The sequence below is a fragment of the Meleagris gallopavo genome, chromosome 9 (assembly GCF_905368555.1).
Source record: "Meleagris gallopavo chromosome 9, MGAL_WU_HG_1.1, whole genome shotgun sequence".
In the NCBI taxonomy this organism is placed as follows: Eukaryota; Metazoa; Chordata; class Aves; order Galliformes; family Phasianidae; genus Meleagris; species Meleagris gallopavo.
Window position 1 is genome coordinate 2,060,816 of NC_139412.1, and position 9,404 is coordinate 2,070,219.

The 9,404-nt window shown below is 51.3% G+C and overlaps 1 protein-coding gene and 5 non-coding genes across 6 annotated transcripts; all 6 read left to right on the top strand.

Annotated features, from left to right (window-relative positions):
- The first annotated feature begins 85 nt into the window (after positions 1-85).
- On the top strand, positions 86-9,287 carry DKC1 (dyskerin pseudouridine synthase 1). Its single transcript, XM_085230537.1, has 15 exons — positions 86-206; positions 368-429; positions 596-682; positions 972-1,063; positions 1,552-1,736; positions 2,211-2,275; positions 2,843-2,969; positions 3,312-3,442; positions 4,443-4,586; positions 4,851-4,971; positions 5,692-5,810; positions 6,354-6,457; positions 6,913-6,979; positions 7,599-7,757; positions 7,978-9,287. Exons 1-15 carry the CDS (start codon positions 191-193, stop codon positions 8,047-8,049), a joined length of 1,551 nt encoding a protein of 516 aa, XP_085086663.1. The 5' UTR covers positions 86-190; the 3' UTR covers positions 8,050-9,287.
- On the top strand, positions 2,376-2,622 carry LOC116216957 (small nucleolar RNA SNORD17). Its single transcript, XR_004160703.1, has one exon. It is a non-coding gene; the product is annotated as a small nucleolar RNA SNORD17 (small nucleolar RNA).
- LOC116216952 (small nucleolar RNA SNORD83) lies at positions 3,159-3,234 on the top strand. The gene has a single exon (XR_004160698.1). It is a non-coding gene; the product is annotated as a small nucleolar RNA SNORD83 (small nucleolar RNA).
- Positions 3,608-3,741, top strand: LOC116216955 (small nucleolar RNA SNORA36 family). Its single transcript, XR_004160701.1, has one exon. It is a non-coding gene; the product is annotated as a small nucleolar RNA SNORA36 family (small nucleolar RNA).
- Positions 5,152-5,398, top strand: LOC116216956 (small nucleolar RNA SNORD17). Its single transcript, XR_004160702.2, has one exon. It is a non-coding gene; the product is annotated as a small nucleolar RNA SNORD17 (small nucleolar RNA).
- On the top strand, positions 5,901-5,976 carry LOC116216951 (small nucleolar RNA SNORD83). The gene has a single exon (XR_004160697.1). It is a non-coding gene; the product is annotated as a small nucleolar RNA SNORD83 (small nucleolar RNA).
- Positions 9,288-9,404: the final 117 nt, after the last annotated feature.

Here is a 9,404-nt window from a genome sequence, read left to right on the forward strand (position 1 = left end):
CTGACTGCAGCGATTGGTTCGTGGGGCGGTGGGCGGGGCTGTAGCTGTGGGCGTGGTCAGCGAGGGAGTGGTCACGCGCGGCGGGATAGCTGTGACTCCGCCCACCTGGTGTCACGTGGTGTCGCAGGGGCTGTCGGGAAGGGGCGGCCTTTCCGCTCTCGGCGCGGCGGTGGCAGCACGCGGCGCGGCCATGGCGGACGGGGACGGTGCGCGGCGGGTGGGAGACCGGAGTGGGACGGGAGGGAGCCGACGGATCCTGCGTGCAATCTGCGGCCGCGTGGCGATCCATGGGGGGGGCCCGGCCGCGGAGCTGGCCTGGAAGGCGCCTCATCGGGCCGGCGGGCCGCTAAACGCGTCTTTCCCGTAGGTTCTTCCGTGAAGAAACGGCGGAAGAAGGACAAGCGATCGCTGCCCGACGAGGATGTGGCGGTGAGGGCGGCGCGGGGCTGGCGGAGGGCCGCGATGGGCTCCACGTGTCCCGCCCGGCGCCGTGCGGCCGCCCCGGGAGCGGAGGGCGGGCAGAGAGGGGGGGGATGGGCGGTGGGAGCGAAACCGCGCGGCGCACACTGAGCCCAGCCCTCGTTGTGCCCCGCAGGACATCCAGCACACCGAGGAGTTCCTCATCAAGCCCGAGTCCCGCGTGGCGCAGCTGGACACGTCCCAGTGGCCGCTGCTGCTGAAGGTAACGAGCACGGAGGGGCGGTGGCTCCCCGCCTTTCTCGTTGGGTTTCGTTCGGGTTTCTGCTCCGTGAGCTGAAAGCAATGAGGCTCTTTTGGCTTTCTTTGAGTTCTTTCCTTTCTCTGCCCCTCATCTTTGCCGTTTTAGTCGTTTTCCCATTGGAAGAGGCTCGTTAACCTGAAAGCAAAGCATCCTCTGTACAACTGGGAGGTGTGCTGGGATAAAGCCACTGTCCTCGGTCTCACCTCCATCTCATGGTACTTACAGTCATTTATTTGCTTTGCTTTCGTAGAACTTTGACAAGCTAAACGTGCTGACAACACACTACACACCCCTCCCTTCCGGTGCTAATCCCTTGAAGAGGGAGATCTCTGACTATGTACGGTGAGTGTAACAGTCCAGAGTGTTTTATTTCTCTTCCACAGTTAGCATCTCACAAGCACATTCTGTTCCAGATTCCTTTTTCTTTTCTCTTGACTCTGTCTTGCTGTTCACCAGTGAATGTCTGTCTGGGACCTGCTGGCCGTTTTCTTTGGAGGTGGCTTTGGTTTGGTTTTGTGGCTTCTCTGCAGGTAGATGTACACCAGAGGAGCCCTGGTGCTTCTCTGGAGAGCCATTCAGTCTGCATGGGGCTTTGGGTCTCCTTGGAGCATGGCTGCAGCGTTTTACACTGAGCAGTGGTAGCATTCTGGAGAGTACTGTTTAATCATGGGTCGTGTGAGCTGCAGTGCAGAACAGCTCAGTGGCTCAGCTCCTGTCTAACTGTTTATTCAGAAACGTTTCTATGTTACCATGACAAATCTCATCCTGTTTTTCACATTACCATTGTTAGCCCCAACATGTAGCTCTTAATCTGTCATCTCACTCTGCAGGTCTGGCTTCATCAACCTGGACAAGCCTTCCAATCCATCTTCCCATGAGGTGGTGGCGTGGATCCGACGCATCCTTCGAGTAGAGAAGACAGGGCACAGTGGCACCCTGGACCCTAAGGTGACTGGGTGCCTCATTGTGTGCATTGAGAGGGCGACACGGCTTGTCAAGTCTCAGCAGAGTGCAGGTAGGTTCACTGCCATGTGGTCAAAGTGGCTGAGGAGGTGCAGAGTTGTTTTGGAGGCAGGGAGGTTTCCATTCTCGTATTTGAAAGGCCTGCCCTAAGCTTTCAGTGCCTTGAGCTCAAGGATTGTTAATCCATCTTGCTTCCAGCCATTGAGGGCACATCCGTGCTGTCTCAAGTGGTTTTTCTGATTGCTTCTCTGTCTGGGATTTGTGCTCTTTTAGGTCGATGAAAACATTTCTGAAAGACAGGTTTTGTGTGCTAACTGAACTTAAGGCGCAGGTCCGCAAATCCCAAGAAATAAATCGTGGTGAACAAGTAAATGTGCAGCTTAGATTCTGTTCTGGGGGGGAGAATAACCTACTGCATAATGAGTGGTGTGCACCTCCTAGGAGAGCTGTTTGTGTGGCAGTGCATGCCTTGAGGTCAACATTAAATGCAAGTGGCCGCTCCTGACTGCTCTTGTCGTTCTTTCAGGCAAAGAGTATGTGGGAATTGTTCGGCTGCACAATGCAATTGAAAGTGAGGCTCAGCTTGCCAGGGTAAGTCTCAGCACACCGTTGGCCACGCTGGCACTCTGTGCAAAGAGTTTGGCTTCTGTGGGAGATGAGGGGGTAGGAGCAGAGCTCAGGTGTGCTGTGTGTGAGGTGATGATGAAGTTTATCCATTCTCTGAGTGCAGTGGCACTGCCCTCCTGCAGCACCCCGATTCCTGTTCTAGGGTCTGGGTGCCGTGCAGCCTCCAGAGACCCTGCAGTGTCCCGGTGTCCTGCTGGGGGCTGCTGTGGTGTGTGGCTGGCTGCCTGCAGGAGCAAAGCGGTGCTGGCAGGGTCAGGGCCCCTCTCTGGGGGGCTCTGTCCCCACTGAGACGAGGGATGACATCTGATCACATGCTGCCACCTGATGAAAATCCCAGCTGTGCCTCACTGGCAGCTGCAGGAGCATTTTGACCACATCAGTGGTTCACACCAGCTTTCTTAAATAGCCACGTGGTGATGAGCCTGTCAGTCCAAAAAAAAGGTTCTCTTTCCTGGAGACCCAGAGGTGCTCACATGTCAGCTGTGCTAAAGGCCCAGCTTAACGTGTTATTTCTTTTGCTTCTACCTTCAGGCAATAGAAACTCTGACAGGAGCACTCTTCCAGCGACCGCCCCTCATCGCTGCTGTTAAGCGACAGCTGAGAGTCAGAACCATCTATGAGAGCAAGCTGGTGGAGTATGATCCTGAGAAAAGATTAGGTAACATACAGCTCTCCTGCCTTTGTCTGATTACACTCACAGCTCAAGTGTGCTGCTTCCCATTCTTTGCAGATGAACTGAGATACAGATCCTTGCACCCACTGAGCAGTAAACGCTTCATGCATTGTTTATGCTGAGAAACAAATCTCACCTACTTTCTTTTGATATTTTTGCACCCTTCACAGAAGAGCCAAATGATGTCAGCTAGATGGCATTAGCACTCAGTGCAAAGATGACCTTCATCTATCACCCCATGCTGATGGCTCTGTGAGGGGCTGGACGTGGAGCCTCTAGATGTGGCTCGCTTACAGCTACACATGTAAATTCTCTCTTGTGTTTCAGGTATCTTCTGGGTGAGCTGTGAAGCAGGCACATACATCCGAACGCTTTGTGTCCACCTTGGTTTGCTGCTTGGTGTTGGGGGCCAAATGCAGGAGCTCCGCAGAGTGCGGTCGGGCATCCTGGGAGAGATGGTAGAGTGATGATTCTGACTGTAACCATCAAACTAGAAAATGGGAGATTGTAGGAGTTCCCCCGAATGGTCTCTCTTCTTTGGTGTTAGAGAAGGGTATAGGTGCACAGTGACTGAAGTGCTGTGAATGGACCTGGAAGTGTGGCACTTGCCGTAGGCAGTCCAGAACCAAAGTGTTGAGTTCAGATCAGGGTCTTGTCCCTGCTCTGGTAATTAAGCTTTGGGACAGAAACGACTGGGAAGTGCACCCTGGTGACTGAAAGCTTGTTTTATGCCACCTGTGTTTCTCAGCCTACAAACCATGCACGTGTCTGGAGTTCAGACACACGAGCTGTCTGTTAGCAGCGTGATCACTTGTGTCAGGGCGCAGTGCAGGCAGTGTGCTTTAGCAAAGGGCACTCAGGGTATGCCTTCATGTGTGATGTTCAGCACCTTGCACAGTTTTCCATCTGGTTGTTCCTGGATCCCACTTGCCCATTCAAACTCCAGGACTAATTTCTCTGCTTGCAAAACTGGATTATCAGAGTGCAAGTGCTGTCCTATCTGTGCTCTTAACAGAGATGCAATTCACTGACAGTGAATCCAAGGTGATGGGTGGCTGCAGCTGCTTCAGTAACTTATCCCACGTTACAGATTCATGAGCTGATTAATTCAGGCTTCTACTCATTCATTTACTTTGTCTAGAAGTCGTAGGTAGTTAAGCTTGGTCACACTTGGAAAGTGTTTCATGTAGACAGAGCTTGCACACTTGATCCCAGTGCAGTGTGACATTGGGCAGGTAGAAGCCTGAAGCAGCAGAGATGAGACTGCCCTCGAGCTGCCAGCAGAAAGTGCTTGTTCTTGCCTTTTCTATGGAGATTTTATAGGTGTTTCTAAATTGGGCACCAATTTTCCCTCCCTTCCAGCACACTATCTGCCATCAGGCTTCAGCTGTGTCTTTTGTGCGTGTTTCAAGCTGGTTGCTGTTTAGGGGGGAGCTCAGAGGGGCTGTGTCTTTGCAGGACAACATGGTGACCATGCACGACGTGCTGGATGCACAGTGGCAGTACGACAACAACAAGGATGACAGCTACCTGCGGCGTGTCATCCTGCCCCTGGAGAAGCTGCTCACCTCACACAAGCGGCTCGTCATGAAAGACAGTGCGGTGAGTTCCTGAGGTAGGGCTGCTCGAAGCAGAGGTTGTGTCCTGTCTTGTGCAGCTCATAAATGAGGGATCGGGGTCCTCGTGGTGCACAGCACTGTCGTGTCACGTGCTGTGCAGGACCTGGTATTGGTAGTCAGCTAGAAACGTGTTAGTGTTATTGTTCATAACAATAATGGCAATGGGAAGGTAAAATATTAGAGGTGTTTCTTGCATTGGTTTTGTCCTCTAGTCGCTTACAAGCCTTTCTGTTCCCTTCCTCTTTAGGTTAATGCTATTTGCTATGGAGCCAAGATCATGCTGCCTGGTGTCCTGAGATATGAAGATGGTATTGAGCTTAATCAGGAGATTGTAGTCATCACCACAAAAGGAGAAGCTATCTGCCTAGGTATGAAGCTGCTTATTTCTGTGCCCGTCTATGTGCAGAAACAACAAACTACTTTCCAGTGAAGGTGTAGCAGATTGGACAACGTGGAAGTTTAAGTAGTGCTTCCTTAAGAGCTGTTATTTGGCAAGGTTTGAAGCGCTCCTCAGTGTTTCAGTTGCACAGAGCTCAGGTGTGCTGTGTGTGAGGTGATGATGAAGTTTATCCATTCTCTGAGTGCAGTGGCACTGCCCTCCTGCAGCACCCCGATTCCTGTTCTAGGGTCTGGGTGCCGTGCAGCCTCCAGAGACCCTGCAGTGTCCCGGTGTCCTGCTGGGGGCTGCTGTGGTGTGTGGCTGGCTGCCTGCAGGAGCAAAGCGGTGCTGGCAGGGTCAGGGCCCCTCTCTGGGGGGCTCTGTCCCCACTGAGACGAGGGATGACATCTGATCACATGCTGCCACCTGATGAAAATCCCAGCTGTGCCTCACTGGCAACTGCAGGAGCATTTCCGACCTCTGATGTGGTCACATCAGCTCGCTGCCTTTGAGCAGGGCATCTTTCTGAAGCTTTAGACCAGAGCTTTCCTCCAGTGAGTTTCCAGGGGGACAGGGCATTGGTGGTGGTTTGTCTCTCTTTTGTGCTGCCATAGAAGGGACAGCCTGAACCCAGCACGTTCTTGCATCTGTACTCTCACAGTTTTGCTGTTTTAATGTGTGTTTGTAAGCTCCCTGCTTGTTTCTGCAGCCATTGCCTTGATGACCACTGCTGTCATTTCTACCTGTGACCATGGCGTGGTAGCAAAGATCAAGAGAGTAATCATGGAGAGAGACACATATCCCCGCAAATGGGGCCTCGGTCCCAAGGTGAGCAGCTGGGGACTCGGTGTTGGTGGGTGCCCAGTTGTGGGGCTGCAGGCACCTCAGGTCTGTGCTTGAGCCCTCCTGTGGTCAAGAGCCAAATGATGTCAACTGGTTGGCATTAGCACTCTGTGCAAAGATGACCTTCATCTATCACCCCATGCTGATGGCTCTGGAGGGGCAAGGAGCTGTGCAGTTGCAGTGCTTCAGCTGAAATGTAGTGGGTCATTAAGCTGGAGGAATAATTATGGCCAAGGATCTGAGTTCAGTGATAAGCAGTTATCTACTGCTGTTACTTCTCTCACAAATCAGCCATTAATTAAAGTTAGGACGCCTTCTGCCTGTTCCTTGTCTGAGACTTGTAGGCTGCTGTGCAGTGGGTGTTTCCTGTGAGCTGTCAGAAGGTTCTCAGAGAATGGTTAAGCTGGTGACAGTGCAGTTGTTGCCTTGGCTTGTTCCTGGGTTATTCCTTAAAGTGGGTAGCTGAAGCCCAAGGGGTGGTTTCTTCTTCAAGGAGCTGGGGTCTGAACTTCTGCCCTTTGCTCTCAGGCCAGTCAAAAGAAGATGATGATCCAGAAAGGCCTGCTGGACAAACATGGAAAGCCCAATGAGTGCACACCAGATTCCTGGAAGAAGGAGTATGTGGATTACAGGTGGGTACAGGTTGTGCAGCTTCAGAGTGGTGGGCACAGTGAAGGGTTGCATGCTGTGAGCACTGTTCTGGGCACTGCCTTTTGTACTTAGCATCTCAGATCTGGTGCAAGGTGAATTTGCTATCTGGACCCTTGGTGTTTAGCTGTGTTCCTCAAAGTCACAGGGAACATGCTGATGGTCTGCCAGGCTGGAGCGAAAGGCCCTGAGCAGACGGTTATCCCTTTGTAGCCTGTGCCTGTGGCTCTAGAGGGAGTCAGTCTGCTAAATGAAAGAGGGGGAGGCTTTGCTGTTGTCCTGTCCAGCTGGCACTGGTGCAGGCTGCAGGTCATCCTCACACTGAACCCCCCAAACCAATGCCTGGCGTGGGTAAGGGGGCCCTTGTGAAGGGGAGGGGCCTTTGTACTTGTGGAAGGCAGCAGCAGTCCCACTCAGCCTGAGGTCTCTTCTCTTTTAGGGAGTCGTCCAAGAAAGAGGCAGCTAAAGCTCCCCAGGCTGTGTCAGAGGTGGAAAGGGCTCCAAAAGTAAGTAATGCTGCTCTCTGGTTTAAGGTTGTTTGGGCTCTGAAGGCTGCTTTGGATCTTGTGCTTACTTCTGTGGTAGAACCCATCTCTGTGAGGGCAGAGAGTGCTTCCACTGTTCTGTCCTTTTGGTCCCTGTCTTTGTATATGAAAAGTGCAGTACTGTAAGTGGGAATGAGGAGTAAAAGCTGCAGCATCCAAGGAAATACACTGGATGGAGCTACAGTGCCAGGTCATTGTGCCAGAGAACCTTTCTGGAGATTACAGACTGAAAGTTTATCTGAGGAGTCCATGCAGACGTTGTATATAGAGTTCCCTGAGTTAGGACTTCTGCTCTGATATAAGGATCTAAGTCAAGGCTTGCATGTAGTGCAGCAGTGTTTCAAACAGGAGGATTTGAGGTACAGGGATAAGAAGTTGGGGTGTAATTCTGGCAGAAAGGAATCCCTATGCTGTACGTTGGAGGGGACTTCTGGCAGTCTGCAATTCACACTCCTATTCAAAGTGGTGCTTACTGAGAAGTTTGAATCAGGAAAAAAAGCAGTTGTGATAGGCTTGCAAACAGCTTTTCCATCACTTGAGCTCATTTGGAAAATGGTCTGACAGTGTGCTCTCCTAACAGAGGAAGCGAGAGTCAGAGAGTGAAAATGAGGCTGCGAGCCCCCCACCATCCCCAGCCACTCCACCCCCAGAGGAGCTGAGCAAAAAGGAGAAGAAAAAGAAGAAGAAAGAAAAGAAAGCCAAAGAAGCATCTGAGAGTGGGGAAGAACAAATAGAAGTGGTATGTAACAGTGCTGCCATGGTATGGTTCAAGCATTAGGAAGAGTTGCTGTCTGTTGTGCACCTGGGATAAGTGTGTGTGCTGTTTGGACACTGGGGCTGTGTGTGAAAGAGATTTCTGTGAGAGCTGCGTTAGCCTGCATGTGGGCTGGACTGTCTTCCTGAAATGAGCAGTGAGTGATGCCTTTTTGATTAATTCCTGAACTTGATCCTCTTTGCAGATCAGTGAAACCAGCACCAAGAAGAAGAAGAAGAAGAAGAAACAGAAGGAGGTAGAAGAGAGCTCAGAGTAAGCAACTGGATCTGTCCAAAGCAGGCGACCTCATCATTAGGGAGGGAGAAGTCTGAGGCATTGAAAAAGAGGACTGCCTGTGCAGCTGAGGGGCCAGCAAGTTCCAAGTTCCTTTTCTGCTGTGCGTATGAGTGAGAAGTTGTTTGCCCAGGACATGCCCTGCTCCAGCACCCCTCCTCATCCTGTTTTAAGGGTAGCCAGAGGAGAGTGGTGCCTGACTGCCCCTGCATTGAATTGCTCTGTAAAGCTGGACACCTCGATGCCAACTGAAGTGCTATCTTCTGGGAAGAATGCAGCTCCTTGCTCTTTGGGGTTTGTTTTCACCGTGAAAGAGAGGAATAACGCTTTCCCTTCTCTCTTCTCCTGCCTCTTCCTTCTCTTCCAAGGTCAAAACTGTTACCCGACAGTCACAGAATGTGTTTGTGTCTGGAGGACTGGCTTAGCCGTGGCCCATCTGGAAGGGTTTGGCACCTCTGGAGACAGCTGAATCGGTTATTTGAGGGGCTGTGGTTGATTTTAACCTGGCTGTATACTTGGCCTGACCCTCAGCTAGTTGAGAACAAATGTCCATTCTTTGGTACCTCTTTTCAACTTTATCATAAAAGGATAAGAACATGAAATTCCTGCTTTTTGCTTTTTAGTGTGGGGACCTGCTTGTTAGCTGTGAGCTGATCCCAGACCCAGTGTCCCCCAGTGATGTTGCCAGTGCTGGCTCCAACCAAGTTATTGGAATGGGGTTGCAGCCCTCTCAGCTGCCTCTGCTGATTTTTGGTATCTAATATGCTCTGGAAGCATTAGGTGGGGCTGCAGCTGCAGGGGCAGAGGCAGTGGGTGGCATATTTGTAATATGTGCTTGTGAGCACAGGCTTGGCAGCTATGCACAGGGCACTAAGCATGGAGCCTAAATGATTTCAGGATGATTTCTCCCTGTTTCTTTGGGATGGCTCAGTGGGAGCAGGTTATTTCTATTACAGGAGCAGTGCTGAGCCAGGATTTTAGCTTTTAGTAGGGAAGGATCCTGGCTGCTTTGTTCTGAGCTCTCTCTGCAGAGATCCTGTAACGTTTGTCTTAGCCTCCCGAATTGCTTTTGTCTTAATCACCCGACTTTTCCCTTCAATGCTAGAAATGCAGTCAGCGTGGACAGCAACCAATGGCTGTCAGAATCTGGGTTGAAAAAAAGTTAATTTTTATTCACTTTTTTTTACATTAAAAAAAAAAAATAAAAGCCCTATTTTTGAATGGGTGACTTTCTTGCTTACCTGACTCCTCAAGAAGGGAACTGTTCTCAGACCACTAGGTCTGTTCAGGGGGAGGGCAGTCAGTAAACATGCACAGGCTGTAGGTGCATAGGGCACT